Genomic DNA, 25,445 nt, shown 5'->3' on the forward strand with positions numbered 1-25,445 from the left:
GGTCACAACCCACCAGTTTGGGAACTACTGTTCTAAGCAGTTTCATAAACTTATATATGAATGACTGCTATGAATGACTCCAAGAACACCTGAAGGCTACAAACAAGAAATCAGTCAAAAGTCAATTTCTGCTGCAAGCCATGGAAAAGTCACATTTTCCACCTACCTTTCCCCTACGTCACTTCTGACATACTTATCTCCTATGGTTGTGGATCAAACACAGGACAACTTGCCTTCAAAATATACACAATAACTGAAACTGAAGCGACAAACTGGCACCCCCCCCATCACCACTCTGAAAGTAAGGTATAAGTGATACAATACCAGACACAATGACAACTTCTCAGTATAGATAGTTGTGATTAATATCTATGAAATGTCTCATTTACCCAGACTTCCCCAAACAGTATGCAAGTCCCACTACACAGTCAGTAGTCTTGGTCTGTTCTTAAGTGCTTGTAAGTTTTGGCAGCATCTTCTATAACCCAGCTAACAACAGCTGGCGCTATAGGGTGCCAGAGATTTAACTAGCTTTCTAGAGCTAGCCATAGGGCCTCATTTGAAGGCAAGAGTCTACAGCTTTCATGATGCCATTATAGGATAAGTTTGGGCTCCCCTACTCTTAAACTTGAGAAGAATGATGGACAGAGAAGAGGAGGCTGCAAGGTACATTGCAAGCCAAGCCCAATTACTCTTTGTTGCTCCAACCAAATGCCCAACCCTGGGTTTCTACCACTACCTCTACTTTGACTCCATGTACATGATTTCAAAGACAGTTCTGTCTGTATAGGATCTCTCTTCTTGTTAGAGATGTGAAGTGCAGGAAGTTGTCCATGCACCTGAGGATACTAGGTCCAATTTAGTACCAAAGTTTACATAAGCATAATAACTAAAAAATTATAGGAAGAGACATAGGAGCCAGAAGTGCTTGCTAAAGATTACTTAAGTAACTTAAAACCTATGTATATTTTTTAATGTCATTTCTGCTTTACCAATCTCTTGACCCACAGGTACCAATTTTCTTCATAAGCAATTCCCCTTACAATGGATGTCCATGGATGTGCTACCCTTAACAGATATCTGATGTGCTACATTTGGTATTGATAGTGACAAAGGCACAGAATCTGTTTTAAAGTATTACAGAAAGACAAAATGCCAAATTTATTGGGTCAACTTGTTGGTAAACATTCACTTCCATTAACACAGTTTAATACATTAGCACTGCCAACACAATTAAGCAGATGAAATACTTGAGATCTACAGCACTGCAGAATTTGATACGATTCCAAACAAGAAAGGTGTAACATATATGCTAGTGTGCATTGGTATATTGCAGATCCTTATACACATGCTAACAGTACAATCCTATGCATGTCTACTCAAAAGTACCACTGAACTCAATGACAGTTATAACCAGGTAAGGGCTCAAATTGCATCCTAAAACTGCACCAGGTCATTTATGCAATAAGAGTGCATACCTGGCCTTCAAACAGCAATATCTCACATCTAAATTTGGTCCCACTTATTTTAGCTAAGGGTTTTTTTGCTATTCCTTTTCCCTACATAACAGAAAAATGCTGTATTTAGAAGCTGAAGCACTCAAGCAGATTACATCAATCCACAGTAGAACAGGTGGTTTATAGAACACAAGCCCAGCCTATTATGATTAAAACACATGAAACATTTTGTGGGAGAGAATGGCATTTACCTGATTGTATATTAGTTGTAGGGTTTTGTTTTACTCTTGTACTGTACCTGGTTAACTTCAGGACTTTCTAAATAAAACCTCTCCCCACTTTGGGGTTGTCTAATTAAAACCAAAAAGACCACGATTGCAAATGAAGATTCCTTTTACTTAAAGGAATAATGTATTTCAAAAGAGCACAAAAAAGTATAAATATATTATTCATAGAACCAAGCATAACAGGCTTCAAATTCAAGACATTCAGAAGACTGCCCTACAAATTTCCTTTAAACATTCTACATATTGAGAAACTCTTTACTATGTACTCTGGAATTATACTTTACATTCATTTCTACCCTTCTGTTTACTTTAAATACTTAAATTTCCCAGCAAAGCAGTGTTTTCCAAACTTACTATGGTCATGGCACCCTGCTGTGGCAGCACCAATGCATGGCTCCCTCATATTAAACCATCTTAAATTGTGCAAGATCTCATGTGATTCAAGATGGTGGCGCTCGGGAGAGCCAATAAGAGGCAGCTGGGAACATCCTGCAGTGCCTTTTCATGCACAGTTTTCTGAATCACAGCTATAGGTGCTGGAAATTAATTTTCCTTTCTTTAGGAAACATTCAGGAACATAACAGGTAAGGGAAATGATTCCCATCATCTTTGCAGTGCCTGAGAACAGCTATATGTATCTATTCCAAATTGCCGGACTACTTGGAGGTGCCCTCAGGAAAACGTGCAATTCCTCTTCCACATCTAGTGGTAGCATCAAACATTGTCTTCACTCCTGAAGGATGCTCACCTAAACAAACAAAATACTGTGTCAGCATGCAAACTTGTAAAGATCATACACAAGCCTCATTAAGCAAATGACCAGAAACTGCCTATGAGAGTTGTGGTGAAATAAACCAATTACTAACTACAGTAGGACCCTTCTATCTAGCAAAAGAAGCAGAACCACAAACCCTCTTTCCTTCCAATTAAAATCTCAATGCATTCTCTTGCTTGCTGCTGTGGTCAACAAGGAAACCATGGACAGCCGCACAATTCGAGACCCACTGGCTATAGCACCTAAGGGGGAGGAAGCAATACCATTCTAAAATTAATGCTGGTTTTCTGAATTCAAAAGTCATACAATCAAACTAGTGTCAGCAAGTCATTATTAATACTGCAGCACAAGCATATTACATGTAGCTGTCTTGACCATATTGCACACACATGCAAACAGGTGAAGTAGTCCTAATAGTGTATCTCTATATTCTACATTCACAGCTACATCTGACAGAGGATTAAGCCATTTCTACCCAACATTGCATATATGCAACAGGGATCAAATGTGCACACCTGCGGGCTGGGCAGCAATGGGTTAGTTGACACATTTTGCACAGGTTTACTCAAGTCAATGTATCCCCATGAAAATATTTTAAAATAGTTCATCCATATAATTTGCAAAGAGAATTCTGAGTTCATGGTAATCTGTCACTGCCCCCCCCCCATGTCAGCTGGCATCTGAGCAAGTTGTAAGAAATATGCACAGGTGCACCAAACTGCTATAACTAAGCCATTCCGAACTTAACCTGCCTAAATAGTTTCAGAATTTCGTAAAGAATACAGGTCCAGCCTATTTATACATGGATTTTTTATATACGGATTTGACTCAACACAAATGGCTCCTGCAAATGAGAAGGAATGTGCTGATCCCTGGAGAAGGGGGAAATGCACCCCTTTAAAATCAGTTTAAAAAACTGAACAGTCCTTTAACAATAGCCTCCTTAATGAGCTAGAGGGCAGCTGGCTGACAGTCCATCAATCTTTCTCTCTTCATCAGCCCCTCCCCCGAGCATTGCACTGGTTTTCACTGGTGAAGGGAGAGGCTGAGTGAATCGGTTGGAGGAGGACTGATTGATGGATTGTTTTCTTAATGACTTATCTTAGAGTCAAAAGGTCAGTAAGGCTGTTTTTCAGCCACCACAGCAAAGAAACTTTGTTTTTTAAATTTGCTATAGTGCGTTTTTTGCCATCCAGGTGAGTGCTTGGAACAGAACCCACAGGAATAATTAGTCTCAACCAGGATTCAAATTCTGGTTACCTGAAGCTGTGTTTCTCCATATGAGGTACTGTAATAAGTTAAATGCTTCTTATGGACAATGGGAATTTTAATCTTATCTTACCTATTGGCAGAATGCCAATGCCCTCGCCCCACTGAAGAGATGAAACTCAAAGTATCAGTGAGTGCTTTTCTACTCATTACATAAGGCAGAACTATTAAACTTTCTCTAGTCCTTTCCTGTGGGAGAAAACTCCTGCCAATCTGGGCATGTGCTATTCCCAAGCAAAAAGCAATAGAAGTGTAAAAAACTCCTACTGAAAAGCAAAAGGAAAAAAATGGACAGACAAAAAGTGCCAGGTAATGCCCACAAGTCACAAAAATTTCCCTTCCTGGAACTTGAACCAAAGTGGGCAGAATATCCAACATCCACTGAAAAGAGTAAGCTCGTCTCAAGTTAATATTTTTCTTCCTTCAGCAAAGTGTAACAGTAAGTTTTCCTCCTTGTGTAAGATGTCCAATTGTGGTGCCCATTGTAGAGTAATCTTTCACTGTGCTCTAGTTCAGAAGTAGAAGCAGCCTTTGGGAGGGAGATGCTCCACAAGCCTAGTTCACCAAGTGTATATCTACACATGTTGCCAAGTGAGAGCATGCCAACAAGCATCACCAAAGTAAGCTCCATTCCATTCTCCTACACGCAGACAAAAATTAGGAGGCAGGGCTACTGCATATTAATGGGATTTGCCTGAAGTTTTGGACCTCCTCTGGAGGATGGGAGCAATCCTAAACCTGCATGAATGAACCACCTAGCGAGGCCTTTCTGCATCAGATACATAGAAGGCATACTAGTATAAAGGATACAATTGTCAGCATTGCATTTTAATTCTAATTTCCCAAATTTTAATTCTAATTTCCCATCTACTCACCAGTAAAAGGGCTGGCACCTTGATCCTGATTAAGCAATCTGAAGTACCTATCATTTCCAGCACACTCAGCCTTCACTTTCTGCAATGCAAAGAGACAAAATCACCCACAGGCTGTGAACAAGCTCATGAATTTGCTCTTCACCTACTCATTCACCAGGTTTTCAAGTTATTCTAAACTATTAAAGCAAGATGGATATAATTGCTAAACAGTTGCCTTTCTGCCTACAATGTTGGTATCCTTCAGTCTCGGAAGACTATGGTATCGCGCTTTGAATGGTGGTTCTGGAACAGAGTGTCCTCTCCAGTGCGCAAACCCTAGGTAGATATGATAGACTGTTTCCCATGCAGCAAATCCCCCCTCTCCACGTCACTGGAATGGTCCAGTGGAAAGGCAGAAGCCAATACAGTTGGTTCCAGTGGCGTCGCAGGAGTTGCCAGAACCTGACTGTGTTTAGCCATGAACTGCCTCAGGGGCTCCGGCTCCGGATTTTGCCTCGAGGTTGACTCCTGAAGCCTTTTCCATAACTGGATGTCGCCACAAGGCAGTGGAGGTTTGGGATCAGAGTTTTCTTTCTCTCAGATGAGCTGCCTTCCCAGGCTAAGGAGTCCCATCTACCCGGTGGCTGTTTAGTCGCCTCTTACAAGTACAGCCAAACTGAGGGCCTATTCTTATCCCCAGCCCCCAGGGGATGCCTACAAATGAATTCATTAATATGTCTACTATAATGTTTGTAGAATGTTTGAAGATTAGTGGTTAAATTAAAATTTATTAAGAGCTACAGAAACAGAAGTTTTCATAGATTACAGAACCATTTTTATCATTAAGATCTTACTCATTGAGTAATGCAACCAATGCATGTATTTGTAGTCTTAACTCCAGTAAGGTTAGTTATACCAATAGAAGACAAGAAAAAGTTGACCTGGAAACGTCCAGCATCCAGTACTACCATCTTGGGGTTCATCATGTTTTGAGAGTCCTTGTCACACAGGGGTAAATGAGATGCAGTTAGTGGAATGTCATACATATTAGCCAAGGAATTGCTGATGCAGTATCTATATTAAACAGAAAGACAAAAACTGTACCAGATTTTTCACATGTCAATGAGAGACTGATCCAAGAACCCAATAAAAATATTGACAATATGATCCACATCAGAGAAAAGCATAAGGACCCAATTACATAAGCATGGAGAGAATACTAGCCTAGTTATGAAGGTAACATAGGTGACATGAGAAAATATCAGAAAGCTACAGAAAAGACTATGAAACCCTGTCTTAGCCAGGAACACACAAATGAAGACCTACTAACTTGATGTACTAATCATTAATAGGTGGAGTGTGGCAAAAAAGGGCAGGCTCTGAAGAGCTGCCTATAATAGGAGGATCATTTGAGCTCTTTTTCATGGCAAGTCTATGAAATTACAAAGCTCAAGGTCTCCCCCAGAGACCTGCCCGGCAACTGACATTTAACAATGAATCTAATGGAAATCAAATTTTGATTGTAATTAGGACAGCTAATAGACACACATTTCCACCATTTGAAGAATATTTAAGAATCTGTAGCCACAGTCACTGCATCAAGATATCTTCTATGAGCTTTAAAACACTCCAATTTCCCTAGAATAGCAAAAAGTGCCAAAGGCACATTGAAAGGCCCTTCACTCAACAGTAGCAAACAACTACCTTCACCTTATTCCTTAAAGCAATACAAAAGGGCACTAGACATTATGTGAAACAAAGCCAATATTTAATCCAACCATTGCTTTTCTCAGGTTCAAACATTTTAGAATGCTCACTGTATTTCATAATACTCACGCAATTTTCTTGCAAGTAGCAAGAGCACAGAACAGTACATCATTTTCTTCATGCCACTTGCACCTAAGTATAAACCATATTTTCACCATATATTCAGAATTTCAAACAAAAATCTAGTTCTGAAGTGTATGTTCTAGAAAGACAAGTCATTTCATCTAGCTGATTTAATCACAATAAGAATTTACATTAGAATGTAGAATGTATCAGGACATGCACTACACAATTTATGAATAGTTTTTATCCTAGACCTAGAGCTATAATCATATTGAACAATGAACTTAAAAATCATTAGGAATATAATAACAGCACCTTCAAATGTTTTACTGAGTTCTATTATCTATTTATTATCTATTTATTACATCTCTAAGTGAAATAGGAGTACTATTTTATTTCTGAGATATTTACTGAATATGGGATGGATCTGAATGTGTTACGATTGATTGTTGTATACATGTTTTATATCAGTGTCTTGGAGTGCATTGAAATTTTGTTGTACAGTGACAATAAAGTATTCTACATTCTACAGATAAGCTAAGGGCAGATTTTGAGTCAAAAATCATAGAAATTTCTATGATCCTTGGGTAAGTTAGGGGAGAATTTAAATTTAGGAGGGTGTCTGACTATAGCCTGACCTGATTTTACCCAAGGCCAGATTCTGAAAAATAACCTACCAGTAATTGTTAACTAAGAACTGTACAGTCTAATTTATTAAAAATATTGTTAAAAAAGATCATAAGATACATTTTTATTCATTAACTTTTTTAATTCTGGTCTTCACAACCTTTCTGTAAACACTATCAGAGTAAGTGCACTCTAAGCATACTGGTAGAACCATTAATCAAATCCTTTTTTAAGGTGCCTGGTGTGTTAAGCCAGAGGCTCTACATATAGCACACAACATGTAACGCATAACTGGAAGTGTGCAGTTCAATTCACAGCAGAGACAAGCAACAAGAAATGAGGGTGAGCAAGGGCAGCTACACAGAGCTGCAACCTGATTTACTCAAAAATAGATCTATTGCTTTCCATGGGTGTTATTCTTAAGTAGTAGTGCACTGAATAGTGCACTTGGGTTTTGTTTCAGGTGGAAATGACGATTACAACCTGGTGGTTTAAAAACTAGACCTCTACCAAACATCTGCAAAATGGAAAGGGGGTGCAGAAAGGTTGTGAGTGATCCTACCAAAGGAGGCTTGCTTGATTTAAACTGAAGTGTTGAGCCATGTGGCTTACTTTTTTCGCAGGAGAAAAGGTCAACTTTAGGGGCAGCTTGCCCTGAGGCTGGTTGCCTAGAGTCTATAATTGCCTGTAATCTCTGGACTGTCCCCTTGCTCTCCCCTCTGGGTTTCACCTGGCTGCCATGATGTACCTGAACAGCTCTGACTCCTGAATGACCCACTGAGAAAGGTGAGATGATTTACACTTGATTTATTGGCAGAAATTTCTCACCTTATAGGCGAGTATCTACAGTAAGACTATTATTCTGCCAGAGTACATTAACCAATATATTACTTGATACCTCTATATGCCACCTTTTCTCCAAAAAGCTCAGGGGGTTCCCAGAGGACTCATTAATCCAAGTATGGGTCACACAACCCTGCATAGTTTTCAGCAGCATAACCAAACCATATTCCTTCCACAAATTGTTTACAATAAAGGCAGTGGGGCATACATTACCTAGTGTTACTGGAATAATCCCACATGGAGGCATCCAGTGTGTTGCACACCCATGTCTTAGAAGGCTCTTTCTGAAGCTTCTGATGATAAAGTTCCATTACAAGGTCTTCCACGCTTAAAAGCTCCAGTTGATTTACTGTGGCTATTACAAACAGGTGTTTAAGAATATAAAGTGTACAAAAAAATCCATAAGTATATCTTTGTTACTATAAAGAAAAGCAGTGTCTCACCTGTTTCTGTAGCCATATGACTGAGACACCAGTGGACCCTAAAAAGGTCATTAGACTGCAAGGAAAAAAAGATTCACTATATAGTCAAAGTAACAGAATGAGGGGTCCCTTAAATATCCTTGTGGTAAGCTCACTCTGGTTTCCAAGTTTACTTAAATAAATCCAGTTGTGCTATACTAATTTAAAATCTTTCCCAGGCAATGGCAGGCAAATTCTACAGAATTCATAAGTTGTATAGTTGGGTTTACCCAGAGGAGTAATAATCAAGAACCTGTAATATACTATAGATCAGTGGTTCTCAAACGTTTTACACCAGGACTCACTTTTTAAAGTAACACTCTATCACAGCCCACCTAGGTTTGCCAGACTTTACAAAAGAAAATCTAGAAATATTTTATTTCTAAGTAATAACCAGAAAAAGATCCTCAAACATTTATCTTTCTATATTTACACAAGCTTGTGAGCTGCAGGAGCTCAGCCCCTTGCAGGGCAGTTGGCAACTACCTTGTAAACTACAGGAGCTGAGCTCTTTGCAGCATAATTAGCTACAGTATCTAATTTTTTAATATCGCTTCACAGCTGATAGCAATTAATTATCTGATCTTTCCATTACCCTTTGGCAACCCAGTAAAAATCAGGTTGCAACCCTTGCAACCCACCAGTGGGTCCTGACCCACAGTTCGGGAACCACTGCTATAGATTCGTTTAGATAGAATACAGACTCCACTATGCAGAGAAAGATTTCACAGGGAGAGAGGGCCACCTTATCTTTACAAAGAATAATGCAAGTGTCCCTTTGCAGAGAGCTATAAGCTAATTTTGCAAGTAGATGGTATTTAGCTCTGTGGTGACAGGGAAAGGCTCAATCTCTGTGCCACCCCCCTCATTCACTCAAAAGTTCCTGAAGGGGAGACTGAAGCACATCACAGCAACTAGATCCTGCTGTCTGGATCCAGACGGACTCTAAAGGGTAGATTTGAGCCACCAGAGATAGATTTGACAGAAGGCCTCAAACTTCTATTCAGCCTGGAATTATCTAGTCACTTAGATAACCAGTATAATTGGGTTTGCCCCTCAGTGTTCAAGCCATTGCAGGAAGATGCCCACTGACCTTGGTTGGCTGGCTGTGTCTCTGGCTGACACACAGTACCAATAGCATTAACTCAGTAGTATATTAGAAAATGAGGCAGCAAATGGTTCTTTAGCTCTTATATTAACTAAAAAGGCCATGTTCTTTCAAAATATAGTAAAAGATTAACTAGAAGAAAAATTGGTAAGGTACAAAATGAGAAATAAGATTTGTGGTCAGAGGAATAAGAATCAGAAGTAGTTTAACTATATATTTCCAGTGCTAAGAAATCAACTTGTGGGGATATGAAGTGAAACTTCTACTCTTGATTTTAGGAAGGCTGATTTTAATAAAAATGACAGGTAGGATTTCATGGGTAGATAAACGAATGGGAAAAGGGGCTCAAGATGGATGAGAGCTCCTAAAGTAGCTACTACAGGCACAGTCAAAAATCAATTCCTATAAGAAAAAGGGGAAAGACTTCAAAAGCCAGCATGGCTGTACAAGAATTTTAGTGTGAGTTAAAGATAAAGACATGCATAGGAAATGGAAGATGCGATCAATCACCATGGAGAAGTACAGACAGGTAGACCAACCTTGTAGAGCAAGGGGTGAGGAATACTAAAGCTCAGTATAAGCCAGAGCTTTCCAGGCATGTCAAGAGCAACAAAAAGGGTTTTTGTTTCTTTTAGATATACCTAAAGGAAGATGAAGAGAAATGAGAAGGTGGAATTCCTGCTTGACAAATATGGCCAACTGGTGCCTCATGATAAAGACAGCATTACTGTACTATTCCTACTTTGCATCCATCTTCTCTCAGGAAGACTGGGCAAATGTGGATACTGGATCTTTGGGCAATGTGGGGAAAACATGTAGATCCCTAAAGAGGTAATGAAAACATGAACAGCACAGGCCTGCAGATTAAGATTAACAGGTAACTAGTTATGAACCACCTAAACACACTTAAATCATTTGGACTGGATGAACTGCATCCTAGAGTACTAAACAGACTTGTGGATGCACTCACAGGGCCTCTGTCAATTATCTTTGAGAAATTCTGTAAGATGGGAGGTTCCACTAGACTGGAAGCAGACTAATGTAGTTCCAATCTTTAAAAAGGGGGAAAAGAAGACCCAGGAAATTACAGACCCATCAGTCTAACTTCAATCCAGGGGAAGATAGTAGAACAAGTTATTTACAGTCTGCACACATCTGGATAACTTGGTGATTAATAGACAACATGATTTGACAAAAATAATCTTGCAAAACAAATCTCATCTCTTTTTTTTTATTAGGTTACTAGCTTACTGGACACCAGGAATGCTGTGGATTTATTCTGACTTCTGTAAAGCATTTGACAAGAGTCCCCATGACATCTTAATCAGCAAACTGGTAAAATATAGACTAGACCAGTGCTTCTCACCCTTTTTAGCCCGGGACCCACTTCTGAGAATGACAATCTGTCTGGGGCCCACTGGAAGCGATTCAAAGCTAGAAATGACATCGAGCCGGAAGTGATGTCATCAAGTAGGAAGTTCTTGCCAGAAACTCAAACTGTAAATGACAAGAGACAGTATTCCAGCTCAGAAGCTCCTGCTAATTCTCCCTGCCCTCACTACCATTGCTATCAAGCAAAAAAATACATCTGGAACAAAATATTTGTGTATTTACTACTGTTTTTATTTCTGTCTTTATAAAATCTCAAGCTACTTCTTGTATTGCGCTTGAAACTAACAAACATTGATGTGGCAATTGATACTGTGCTCAGCACTAGCCAGAAATAAGTGCACCCTACTCATGCACCTCAATACAAGTAGCTTGAGCTTTTGTAAATAAAGGAAATAAAAACAGTAGTATCCCCCTCAGAAGGAACATAAGCAGGGATGCTTCCCCTCATCTCCACCAAGCCTAAGCACGTCTACTCAGAACGGATTCCCATTGTTGGCAATGGGACTTATTCCCAGGTAAGAGTAGACAGAATTGCAGCCTAAGAAAGTAGTAAGAGGAGGGGAAGGGTGCACATCAGAGAAGTGACTAGGGGGAGCAGCACTCCCCCCCCACATGTCAGGCTTGCCCCCCCTCGCCCCCTCCTGGCTACTCTCTTGGCAGCCAGGCAACCAGGGATCTCCCTCACCCCAGCAAAGATATAAAGAAAGGATGTGCTAGCCAGGGCAGGAAAGGATTGTGGCCTCCAGGCGATTTCAGAGAGGGGGAGAGGTTGTGATGCAGTGGGGTGGCGGCGCTGGCGCTGCTGCTTTCAAAGCAACTCACAAGAGGGGAGATCACGTGGGTCTGCCTCTACTCACCCAAGCCCTGTATTAAGGTCTCCACCTACACTCTCCAGCCCAGTCCAGCTGCAGGGGGCAAGCTGCTCTGTCTTGCAACCCTGAGGCACCCCATCCCATCAAGGCAGCCAAGCTGACAGAGGTTGGTGGGTAGAAGCCTGGCTGGCTCGTCCACATCTCTCCCGGTTCTTCTTTGCCTGCAATCCAAGCCTGCACTCCGCAATTGGTCCCCCTGAAAGAAGCCTCCAAGTGCAGAGGGAGGTCCAGCTGGAAGGCAGCAGCATGCTTTCTGGGGAAAAGCGGCACACTGCTTTCTTTGCACATGTGCAAGCCGCTCTTAGTTACGTCTCAATGCCGGGAAGCTTAAAATGGTGATGCCCAGGTTTTGCCCACTTCCAAAATGGCACCGCCTAGGTCTTTTGCCATCTTCCAAGATGGCTGCCACCAGCTTCTTGCAACCTACCAGAAATCAGATCGCAACCCACCAAGTGGGTCCCAACCCACAGTTTGAGAACCACTGGACTAGACGATACAATTGTTAGGTGGATTCACAACTGATTGGACAGCTGTACACAAAGGGTGCTTGCCAATGACTGCATGAATCAGGAAGACAGTTTTGTGTGGAGTGTCCCAGTGCTCTGTTTTGGGTCCAGTTCTTTTTATCATCATCAATGACTTGGATGAAGGGATACAAGGAGGCACCAAATTTGCAGACGACACCAAGCTGGGAGGGGCCGCAAACAGTAAAGATAGCAGAAGCATTCAGGAAGACCTTGACAGGATCAAACACGGACTAAGTACAACAAATTCAACAGGGATAAATGCACTCAGGCAAAAATAACCAAAGACACATGAACAGAATGGGAGATACCTGGCTTGGTAGCACAACATGTGAGAGGGATCTTGGTGTTGAAGTGGATCACAAAATGAGTAAAAGTCAGCAGTGTGATACAGCTACTCAGAAGGCTAATACAATTTTAGCCTGTATCAGTAGAACAGTAGCTTCCAAGCCACGAGGAGAAGTAGTTCCACTTTACTCTGCATAGATCAGACCTCACCTGAAGTACTGTGTCTAATTCTAGGCATCTCATTTTAAGAAATATGCAGCTAAACTTGAGCAGGTTCAGAGATAAGATACAAGGATGGTCAGAGGACTGGAGAACAAGCCCTACAAGTATAATTCCTATGAGGTCCTTGGTATGTATAGCCTGGAGAAGGCTGAGCGGGAATAGGATAGTGTTGCTCAAATATAGGAAGGACTGTCATATGAAAGAAGAAACAAATACATTCTCAACTGACTGAGAACAGATCAGATAGGTAAAAACTGCAAGAGAAGAGCTTCTGATGGATATAAGAAAGCCGTTCTTAAAAATCAGTTCTATCTTCCCCTTTGGGTCAATAGGTATCTGAAAACACTTTTTACTTGCTAGACCATGGATGTCAAATTTGTTTCACACAGAAGGCTGAAGTTAGCAACCATGGTGTCCGCTGAGGACCAAAAGTTACATCATTAAACAGATGGCCAGAAATAAGCACTTTGTCTTCACACAGAAATTCATTCGCTGCAAATGACAAGAGAAACTGCAAATCTTGTTCATATTTTAAAGATATGAGAGAGCCGAATTATGATGCCGAGAGATGTCCCATTATAACAGCGGCCAGATAAATTAGTTCCAAGGGTCACATTTGGCCCGTGGGCCTTGTTTGACAACCCTGTGCTAGATGGTCAGGAGCATGGCTAATGGAAAACCTCATCCCTGTTCCAAAACTGCTCCAAAATATATGCAGACATTCCTGAAAAACATGAGGCAATTCAAGTCTGAAAATGCTAGACTGTACCTTACAATACACAGGTGGCCTGGTGCCCCAGCGTGGCTGGATAAATGCATAGAGTTCATCTAACACACAATGATTTGGAGTTACAAGTTCAAAGCCAGAAAGAGGAATCCTGTGTGTAGCATCACCTGGTAGAAAGAGTATTCAAATCACAGTGTAGTGCCTTCTAAATAAAACACCGCAAAAACATCCACACATACTCTTACTTAACTATAGTTAGTTTGCAGAAGTTACGTGATAAAACATTTGCATAATATAAAAAAGTTTTGGGAATTATCAAACATCTGCATAATATAAGAAGGTTGTGAGCATGAGTGTTAGCCTCTTGCAGTCAAACCACACAAACACATTAAAACACGTGCTCAAAAGGTATGCTTTCAGACAAAGGTACTGTACTACCTTTTCCTTTAATACAGCTACATAGGGTGATAATCCCAGTTATAATTAGAGTGGCAGGTTCATTCTGCAGCCATGTGATTCTTCTCTCCCCAGAACTGTCCTGCTAAAGCAGCAATTTGTTTCCAAAGTGAAATTACTGTATTGCTTCAGGAGCAAATCCCCACTTTAACACGGCAATTTGCAAGAAAAATTATACTGAAAAAGTTAGCCACCTGCCCCCTGTGGGCTCAGGTTCTAACTAGAATTGCTACCAAGCTTTAACTGAAACACTTGCACTTGAAATCATGCCCCCAGAGCACACAATGATGTAGTTTGATTCCTAAACTAAGATTGTGTCAGCTAATGCCCGTACAGCTATAAGTCAGCAATGATTATTTTTGCTTCTACTATGTGAATAAGATGATTTAGCTTAGGGCAACAGGACAAATATTTAAAAATTTTGCACAGGAAAATTCTATGCTTTTACTGAGAGTTGGCCCCTATTCGTCATGAAACAGCTATACATTCCCAAAACTGTATAACAGCAAACAAGTCAAACCAGAATCCAGAGAAAAAGCTTCAACCAAGATCTGGTCAGAAAAGATAGAAAGGGTTGAACACCCCACTCTTCCACCAAGTATCAGATATAATTATAGAAATTTCAAAATAGAAATTAGATTATAATTTCTATTTTGAAACAGTTTAAAATCAAGTCTAAATGCAACACAAACCTAAAATCTCTATAGGCTCTACTTCCAGTCCTCTTTATAAAGCAGTAGCTTTTCAAAAGATAACAAAAGAAAACATATTTGCCAAACATTCCTGTACTTATTATAGCTTCATACTGGGAGCCAGGGACTGGCAAACCAGCATAGGCCAGTTACCCTTTGCCTCTGCTATATTTGGTAACTTCCTAATCCTATATATTTACTCAGAGACAGTACAGATATAACTTAATTATCCACAGATTTTGCACCCACAGTTTTATTTCAATATGATGAGAAGGGCCCTTTAAATTAAAGGAAAAAAGTCATTTAACTATCCTCATTGATGCAAGGGGGGGTGGCCAGCTGACAATCCATCAATCATTCTTTCTCCAGGCACTTAGAACAGCTTCACTCCACAGCAAGCAATCCTCCCTTTCCCCTGAACACATGAAAGAAAGTTAATCGCTTTGCATTGGTGAAGGGGGAGGTTGCTGGTTTGGAGTGAAGCCTTTCTAAACACCTGGAGAGAGAGTGATTGATGGATTGTCTGCCTAATGACTGTCTTATCTTACATCACAAAGGTCAGCAAGGCTGTTTTTAAATCACCTACTAAAGGGACATTGTTTTTTAAATGGATTTACTTTAATGTGATTTTTGCCATCCACAGGAGTTCTGGGAACAAAACTCTCAGGATAAAGAGACTCAACCTGTAATCTACAACTACCTGACAGTCAGAAAATGGGCATTTATCAATCTCACAAAGTATCACTGATCTGCCTAGACCAGTGTTTCTCAATCAGTGGTACAGATACCACCAGTGGTAATTGAGGTGGTGTCTGGTGGTACTCTTGGGACCCCTGCCACTCAGAATATAACACAAACAGTGGTAGGAGACTCAAAGCACACTTTTACATATTCAGAAAAGTCCTCCCATCCACACTGAGCTTCTTACTGTTTGACACATTGCATTTGGCGTCTCAACCTAGAAGTAATATAATGTCAAAGGTACTTCAAACAGGGGGACCATGTGAACTGGTACAGTGGAGCACAAACACTGAGAAACACTGGCCTAGTTACTACACTGGAGTAGGGGTACGGCAATTCTGTGATGAAAAGGTACAGTCTCAAAGGCACATGGGAAAGCAGCACTTCCTAGTGTCTATTCCAACCAGCACCAGTCTGCAACAGCTTGCTACCCATAACTGCAGGTAGGAAGACACCTTGTCTTGAAGAAATCCCTTTATTGGGGGATAAAAAGCATATCAAGTGTAGAGCAGTGCCACAAAGACACTTTATTCTAACAGCTAGGCCTCACAAGAATAAATCAATGTTTGCTATGACAGGCAACTAGGGTATATTTTTATTTGTGCAGTAACCAAATAACAAATGCTTGTTTAGATGATTTAAGCAAGCCTTTTCTCTTGACAACTTTAGTTGGCTTTATTCAAATCAATCAACCCACAGTCCACTTAAGACCATTTGGTCAACGTGTTACTCAAGGCATCTTACAATGCAACAAGTTACATTTAAGGACAAAAGTTAAAATGCTTAAGGAAATCTGATCTAGAACCCAGTTCTCATAAATAGAATTAAACAGTGAGTCCATGAATCCCAAAAAGAAAGTCAAACCAACAAACCACAGATTCCACCCTCCTTGCCCAATACCTACTTGCAGCCTGGCAATGAAATCGAAAGCCCCGTGGTACTTCTCCTGTGGAAGATCAAAAAGAAACCCAAGATTTATCATGTGATATCAAACTGTTAAAGTTTCATATTCTTACTACAGAGCAGCTGTTTTCAGCCATTATGCCATGGTGTGCTGCGAATGGTCTGCAGGTGTTCCATGGGAGTTTGGGGGAGGGTCACTTAGTAGGGCCATTGGGGAATGTGAGCCCCCTGCTGGCAGTACAGTGTGTCTTGTCAATTGTCAACACACTGATGGTGTGCCTTGACAATTTTAGTACCTTATCAGTGCGCTTTGAGATGAAAATCACTGCTATAGAATCTCAATATACTGATATTATTTCTTTAAAATGATCCATAACATCCAAGGAAACACCCAAGACAAAAAACCACACAACAGCTTTGATCCAGTTACATTGCACTTTCCAGATGCAAGGACTAGTCAATACAGAAAACTTTCAACTCTTGTTTTAATAGTGCAAGAGATAAAGAATGCACTTAAAACATCTAGCTTGAACATTTGCTTGTTAGGACTGACGAGTCTTTTCCATATAAAAATGAGGAACAGTCTTTCCCAAAAGCTCACCAGGATCTATAAAATGATGAAAAACAGCAGTTATCCCATCCTTAAGTGAATATCTAACACATCCAATTTCACAAGGAAGGTAGCGCTGATTGCAGTGAGGGGGCAGTCCTCCATGGCTGAAGATATTCAAGAAGTAGAATGCTGTTTCAAGTATAGCTGAAAAGATTTTTAAACCAATAAAGTTTAGGCTTAGAATATCATGTTACAATCTTAAGAAAAAAATTAAGTACTGATCCACTTATAGAACATTAAGTTCTTTAACAGGACCTTAGAGGTTAACTAGTTCATGCCCCTGCTCAGTGCAGGGAACTGCTACAGCATTCTTAACTGAGCCAGAGTTCTCTACATCAGTGGCTCTCAAAATATTTAGAGATCCTGGAGGCTGCTGCCTGATTTATAAATGCCAAGGTGTGTGGCTGTAATTGTGATTGGGCAGCAGTGCTTTCCCCCAAGTATCAGCTTGTTTAACCCTTGCAGCATATAGCCCAGTGGTTCTCACACTTTTAGCACCAGGACCCACTTCATTCTGAGAATCTGTCAGGATCTACCAGAAGTGATGTCATGGCTGGAAGTGACATCATCAAGCAGGAAAATTTTTAACTATCCTAGGCTGTAATCCTAACCCACACTTTCCCAGGACAGGAGTAAGTCCCATTGACTATCACTGTTAAAAGCATATACATAGTAGCCTGTTAAAAGTACAGATCTGTAACATTTCCCCAAATGCAGTCACATACCATGGTAGCATCAAGTCTAATATATTAAAAATAAGATATAGAAATGAATTGGAACCCACTTAAAATTGGCTTGTGACCCACCTGGTGGGTCTCGACTCACAGTTTGAGAAACACCAACATTGTCTAATCTGCCCTGTCAGTTTTGTGTCCAGACAAAAAATGGGTCCTGACCCACTGGTGATCCCCGACTCACAGTTTGGGAATGCTTGCACTAGATATATATTTTAATGCCAAAACTGCATGAAACCTACACAAACATGTCTCACTACCTGGGATTCCAAGTCTTTACACTGGCTATTTCATTTGTGTTCTTGATGTAGTTCAGACATAGCATTATTAAAAATACAACACAAATTTGATTCCTGTAGTAAATTAATTTGCTACAAATATAAAATTTGTTTGTATATGACAAAGATATCAACAGCCCAGTGGTAGCTTCTCTGTATCAACTGAACCCATACATTTACTGTGCTTGGAAAATATGGAGTGGCTACATCAGAAGTATAATCTTGAGTGAGTACAGCATGTTCATTTGTTTGCCTGGAACAATTTAATGCTCACCCAGAATAGCACATTGAGATAGCTATTACATTGGTTTTGTAGAAGTGTAGTTTCACATCAGCAGTTATGTCCTATGATAGAATGCATGTCCTGGACATTGCCAAAGGATGAAGAGCAACATTACTCTCTCTACACTCATGCCATTTGGTTATTTCAAAGAGGAGAATTTTATATAGTTCACCCTCTTACACAGGTACATATGTGAACCTTTTAAAAAAATATTAACACGTAGCTATCTACTCATCTAATAAAAAACACAAGAAATATGAGCACTAATATTCTATGACTTTACTTTTCTCTGACAAAAGATATCCTCTGATTGGAAATTTCCATCTACAACAGTTGCATCCAGCACAAGACTATTTTACCAACTAAATGCATCTGCAACCATTGAATCTACAACAATCTACAAAAGTAGAAGCACAGTCAGCTTCAGTACTTGTTATACATGCAGAATACCATGCCTTGTATATGTATTTTACTCAATGTATTTTACTCACAGGACCATTGCCTCCCCTCCCCGCATTTTACTTACGACTGCCACTCAAAGCTTCAGAGAATGCTGCTTCACTAGTAGGTCACCCATCCCTCAAACCCAAATCCCACCATCACTTTAAGTTTCTTTTTCAGAACTCTCCCATAATAAGCAGTTCTTCTGCACCCACCCACCCCTTTCCACCAGTCCAGTATCTGGGCTTGTTTGTCATTTGGTCTGTCTCCTATATCCAGATTTATATTCCTTCCCTTTCTTTGCCAAGTTGATCACTAGTTTCCCTCTTCCAATTAGATCAGTTCTAGTACAGAGCATAAAAATGGTTCCTTCTATCCCCACCCACAATTGTTTGCCCCAAATTATAAGGCAGACTTCTTTGCAGCATCTCCCATCCTATTCAGGATGAACGTATGCAGGATGAAATTTCCAAGACACCTAAGATACTTCTATAATACAATTTTTTTACCTTCATCACTCTTCCCTGAGGGACTGGTGAAGTTTGCAACAGGAACCCTTTTCTGAATTTGCATGGGAGGAGGGGCCAAGACCTGGCTGGCTGGCTAAGAAAAGTTAGACAGTTCATCAATCCATGGTGTTCTGAGTCAATGAACACACTTATAACACAATCTCTCCCATCTGAGGACTAAACCAAGCATGTGCTCAAAACTGATATGCTTGCTTTTTTTTTTTTTATTCTTATTATGCACGGGAAGGACAGAATGGATAGATATGCTCTTTTCCCTTTTACACAATACCAGAACCAGGGGACATCCACTAAAATTGAGTGTTGGGATTGTTAGGACAGACAAAAGAAAAGATTTATTTACTCAGCATGTAGTTAGTCTGTGGAAATCCTTGCCACAAGTTGTGGTGATGGCATCTGTCCTAGATGCTTTTAAAAGGGGATTGGACAAATTTCTGGAGGAAAAATCCATCACCCATTGCAAGTCATGATGTATAAGTGCAACCTCCCAATTTTAGAAAAGGGCTATGTCAGAATGCCAGATGCAGGAGAGGGTACCAGGATACAGGTCTCTTGTTGTCTTGTGTGCTCCCTGGGGCATTTGGTGGGCCACTGTGAGATACAAGAAGCTGGACTATATGGGCCTATGGCCTGATCCAGCAGGGCTGTTCTTATGTTCTATAAACAGCATGTAAGAGAAAGAGGACAGCAGGGATTCCTGCTCTACAACTGCTCTTTTCCCCTGGAGAAAGCCTGGATAAACCAATGAGAGTCTTTCATTTACCCAGGAATAAGGCCCACAGCAACACTTACTTCCAAGTAAACATGCCTAGTATTGCACTGTAAGTCTGGTTAAACTTAAATCCTGACTATTTTGTGATGCAACTACTCAGATATTATCCCATATTGTACTAGTATCACTATAGATTTCAATGCAGCCTCTTTCTCTTCAATGACAGAAAGAACAATAAATTATTAATACAGAACCCAAGCTTCTGTAAAATGAACTCTGTACCATTCCCGCACTATTGTTTAATTGATTTATTAATCCTTACTGCAGGTGCCCCTAGATCCCTACCAAGGGAACTATAATTAAAGAACTGGAAAGAGCTCCCAACAAGTCCACAAGGAAGTCTTGAAGGACATACTAATTATACCAACTACTGTACACAAGCATTGTAACTGTCAGAGTATGCCCTTGTCCTCAAATGCATTAAATTTAAAAAATTGCATTTTATTCCCCTTATTACTCATGGGAAGTTTGTTGGCATTGAAATTGTTCTAATTTATGCTACTACATAGTTGCTTTAACTTGACAGAGCTCTTGAAATAGGCAGGATACAATATCAAAAAAGTATTTTTACTCCAAATGCTGGGTTTATTCTTCTATTTACCTTATTTGCTACAACTTCAGATTTCTTTGCTTTCCACTGCTGGGCCTTTTCTGCATACTTTTCTTTTTGCTCTTCAGTTAGCATCTTGAAGTAAAGAAGTGTTATACAATATTCTACCATTTCCTTCCAACACAAGAAGATACCTCCTCCCATAATGCAGCCACTAAATAAGCTACTTGGCATGACCCAGCCATGTTTTAGCCCCACTGATTCCAAGCACAAGCTATATACCACTCAAGTCATGCAATTTAAGTGCTTATCTTTGGATTGTGACCATTACATCTGTAATCCCACACTTACCTGAGAGTAAATCCCACTATATTAGTGTTCACTTCAGAAAAGATAAGCATATGATTGTACTGTTAACTGCCTACAACCCTGTGCACACTTTGAGATGCAAGCCCTATTAAATTCAAGTGTTTGCACCCCAAAAACATATGCAGAATTATAGCTGTGAGCAACATTTTAAAAAAATTTCTTTCCAGTGGGCTATTAGATAAAGTCTGCCTATATAACAAAAATGCCATACCTAAAATTTGTTTAGGAGTGGAAAAAGCAAACTCTCTTTTCTGCAACCCCGAGCTACCAATCAACTAACACTAGATTAATCACCATTCATCAGATAAGCAGCATCCAATTGATGAGAAAAGACACAGGTGGATTGCAACAACTAAGTGATAGATCAGTGTTTCTCAACATTTGTCCCCTTTCATACCACTTTGCATGGTCCACCACCTACTGGAAGTACCACCCAAAGTAACAAGTGGAGTTTCCTTCTTGATTGGGAGGCCAGATGTAATGCTACAAACAAAGGTAAGAGGATCTAGGTGGATGGGAGGGCTTTTCCAATGCAAAAAGTGCACTCTGGAGCTCTGCCTGCTGAGCTTCCTACTGCTGTTTGTTGTGTTGCATTTCTTGTCTTGATGCTAGACAGCATGGGATGGGGAGCTCAAAGAGTACCACTGGACACCACCTCAAGTACTACTGGTGGTACAAGTACCACTGATAAACATTGGGATAGATGATCCATAGAGGTGCACAAGACAAATTCAATTCAACCTGTGAGGGCAAATATGGAATATCATCATCAGAGGTGGGCAAACTGTAGGGATCCTGAACCTTTAAGAATTGTGTAGGAGAGAAAATTTCAGCAGGTGCAGCTTGCCATCTGTGAGATAAGCTGCACCTGCTAAATGCCCTCTCCTATACAATAGTTAAAGGTCCAGGATCCAAAAAGTTTAAAGTTTTCCCATCCCTGATGTACACCATAGTTTTCTCTGCCACACCACTTCACATGGTCCACCTATTTGAAGTACCACTGGCAGTAAGTGGCAATGTCATCATTGCCAGTTACCTCTGGGTTGGGAGGCCAGATGTGACACGGCAAACACCAGCAAGAAGCTCAGGGTAGATAGGAAGGCTTTATCAAGCACAGAAACACATGTTGGAGCCTGCTTCTGCTATTTGTTGTGTTCCTGGTCTCACTGCTGGGTGGCAGGTGTCTGGAGGTTCAGGGGGTACCACCAGACACCAACTGAAGTACCACCATTGGGGCCTGTACAACTGGTTGAGAAACACTGCTCTAAGCAGCAGGTGAGAAATGCTGCCAGACAGCAGTGTCCAGGGGTCCCAAGGGTACTCCCAGCCACCACCTCAAGTACCACTGGTGGAGAAACACTGCTCTAGGCGGCAGGTTGTGCAGCAGCAGGTGTCCAGAGGTCCCAAGGGTACCACAGCCACCACTTCAGGTACCACTGGTGGAACCTGCACCACTGGTTAAGAAACACTGCTCTAGGCAGCAGCTGTCCAGGGGTCAAGCGAGTACCCCCGGCCACCAGCTGAGTACCACTGGTTGAGAGACACTGCTCTACAACTTCTCAACACTACTGGCTGCAGACAGGCTCCTGCTCTCTCAGAAGAAGCTCACAACTCTTAGAAGGCGGCTGCGGAGGAGGAAGGAGAGGACCAGCCACCCCACGCACTCTCAGCAGGGCTCAGGAGGCCTGCAGCACTGCAAGTTCTCCCGCTCGCGCTAACTGAGGAAAGCAGGCTGGCCGGCTCTTCCTTCACCTCCCCGCTGGGGACGCAGAGGCCCCTGCCCCGCCTGCTCCCTCACCGCCCAGTCCTCGGAGCAGTGAGGGATGGCGTCGGCCACCCCCGTCACCCTCAGGCCCCGCCGCTTCAACTCCGGCAGCTTCTCCAGCACGAAGAAGTAATAGGCGTTGCGCGCGCCCTTGCGGTTCGGCATCCCGCCCGCGTGCCTCGTGCGAGAGAGGCCCGCCCAAAGCGAACCGCCCCTCAGGCACCCCCTCTCCCCTCCAACCTCCACTTAAAGCCGAAAGGGCCAATCACATGACGGCTTCGGGCGCCTCCCAGCGCCAGCACGAGGCCGCATGGGCGCGAGGCGGAGGGGGCGTGGCTTACAGGCTTCGAAAAGCTGCGGGGAGCCAACGGACATCGGTTTGAATCCGCGCCACGAGGAGGGGGAGGTGCGCGCTCGAGGCTCGGGAGTGTGTTTTAGGTCGGGCTCAGGCACCCAGTGCTATGCACTCTTTCCTGAGAGTAAGCCCTATTTAGGACAGTAAGACTTAGCTTACTAAGACCTGGGTAGACAAGCATAGGGTTGTGCTCCAGGTGTCATCACACACCAGGGAACTGTGGTGGGTGGGGAGGCAGATGAGGCAGCGCCTCCCCACCAGAGTGCTTCTAAAAGCGCTGATGCCTGTGAGGCACCCAAGCACAACCCACGTGCTCTGCCTGCCTGCTCCTCTGCCCGCCCTGCTCTGCAGGTGGGTTGTGGGTGCTTGGATGACTCACAGCAGTGGCACTTTTTGAAGGACTCCGGTGGGGAGGCTCTGCCTCACCTTCCTCCCCACCCACCACAGGTGGGTTGTGAGTGCCTGAGTGCCTCACACGGTGGCAGCGCCTTTCAAAGGACTCCAGTGGGGAGGCTCTGCTTCACCTGCCTATGCCATATGTGAGTTGTGAGTGCTTGTGTGCCTCACATGCTGCTGGTGGGGAGGCTCTGCCTCACCTGCCTCTGCACCCACCACATGTGGGTTGTGAGTGCTTGGGTACGTCATATGGCAGTGGCACTTTTTGAAGGACTCCAGTGGGGAGGCTCAGCCTCACCTGCCTTCCCACTGAAGGCACATTCCTCTCTCTCTCTCTCTCTCTCTCTCTCTCTCTCACACACATACACTCACACTCACACTCACTCACACACACACACACACACACACACACACACACACACACAGAGGAGAATAAATGAACACAAATTTGACGTTCAAAATGACAACATTCAGGAGCCAACCGTTGAACATTTCAGTTTCCCCAGAAACGTCTGCTGCTGACATATGTGGAAAAGAACATTCAAAAGAAGGCTTTAGTGTGAAATTTCCTGAATTAGAATTTTAGGCCAATCTTATGTGCATGCCAGCACAATGCCAGCCATGTCCTTAGCCCCTTCAGGCAATGCCATAGCAACAGCAACAGGCACTCCTACCTATCATGGGGGATATCCTAAAGATGATACTCTGTAGGCGCAAGCACACACACACCCCATGACACAAGGATGCCACAGCTCCACAGTTGCCATAGAATCAAGTAGCACCACTGCAGGGCTGCTTCCCTTACCCGGTGGCTGCCCGGTTGCTCTCAGGATGCCGCAGTAGCCAATTTGGCACCACAGCAGCCCCACACTTCAGGCAGCTCAGGATTGGGCTGCCCAACAGTACTTCCAGGAAACCAGAAGCACTGTTTAAGATCACACTGGAAGTTTCAGAAGGCTTCCCAGGTGGTCTGCAACACTGTGAGGATGCGGTGCTTGGGGTATTTGCCCCCCCTCCAGGCCCACCACTGGTGGCAAGTGCCTGTTAAATGTGGTTTCCATCACCAAAATTTCCTTTTGAAAGACCAGAGATATAGCTCCAAGTAGCATGTCTGATCTTCTGAGCTTTTGTCTTTCTCAAATGGGCTTTGCTACTGGTGTTGATCTGATGTGATTGGCTGCCAGTGTAGTCTGTATCTGGACCAGTCCATTTATGAAGCCAACTGAACTTGTTTCCAGTAGCATATTAGTGGGAAGCACCCATTGGTCTTTGCCCATCTACTTGTCTCCACTGCTCCTCTTTTTCTTTCTACTTCCTGGATTGGAAAAGGAAGAAGGGGACAGAGGGGAAGAAGAAGTATGGAGGGGAGGAGAATGCTGAGTGATTACATTTGAGGGTCAGAGAGGAATCTGGCTGACTGTAGGGAGTAATACCTAGTGGATAGCATGCACCCCTTCCTACTCTCCACATATCCATTTCCATTACCCCTGCTAATTGGGTAAGAGGCACTTTTTCAAGTGGGTGCTCCTTTTTTTAGCAGGGGGAGAGTAATTGGCCCACCTCACTCCAGCATTGTCTGTTCTAGTGGCTGTCTGCTGGTATTCATGTGCATCTTTTTAGATTGTGAGCCCTTTTGGGACAGGGAGCCATTATTGGATTTTTCTCTGTAAACCGCTTTGTGAACTTTTAGTTGAAAAGCGGTATATGAATGCTGTTAATAGTTGGCAACCTTCAGTCTCGAAAGACTATGGTATCGCGCTCTGAAAGGTGGTTCTGGAACAGCGTCTAGTGTGGCTGAAAAGGCCGATTCGGGAGTGACAATCCCTTCCACACTGGGAGCAAGTGCAGTCTGTCCCTGGCCTGTCTCCCTGGCTATGGGCCTTCCTTCTTTGCCTCTTAGCCTCAGACTGTTGGCCAAGTGTCTCTTCAAACTGGGAAAGGCCATGTTGCACAGCCTGCCTCCAAGCGGGCCGCTCAGAGGCCAGGGTTTCCCACTTGTTGAGGTCCACTTCTAAGGCCTTCAGATCCCTCTTG

At 42.3% G+C, this 25,445-nt stretch overlaps 1 protein-coding gene across 1 annotated transcript; it reads right to left on the minus strand.

Moving 5' to 3' along the window:
• Positions 1–2,400: 2,400 nt before the first annotated feature.
• On the minus strand, positions 2,401–22,825 carry MAEL (maelstrom spermatogenic transposon silencer). The gene is made up of 12 exons (XM_066621280.1): positions 22,694–22,825; positions 20,578–20,661; positions 19,187–19,280; positions 16,930–17,085; positions 16,330–16,371; positions 13,579–13,703; positions 8,386–8,440; positions 8,156–8,297; positions 6,479–6,541; positions 5,584–5,716; positions 4,664–4,742; positions 2,401–2,492 (listed from the first exon to the last, which is right to left on the minus strand). The coding sequence occupies exons 1-12, from the start codon at positions 22,823–22,825 to the stop codon at positions 2,401–2,403; spliced, it is 1,197 nt and encodes a 398-aa protein (XP_066477377.1).
• Positions 22,826–25,445: the final 2,620 nt, after the last annotated feature.

This window comes from Tiliqua scincoides, chromosome 3, assembly GCF_035046505.1.
Source record: "Tiliqua scincoides isolate rTilSci1 chromosome 3, rTilSci1.hap2, whole genome shotgun sequence".
NCBI lineage: Eukaryota > Metazoa > Chordata > Lepidosauria > Squamata > Scincidae > Tiliqua > Tiliqua scincoides.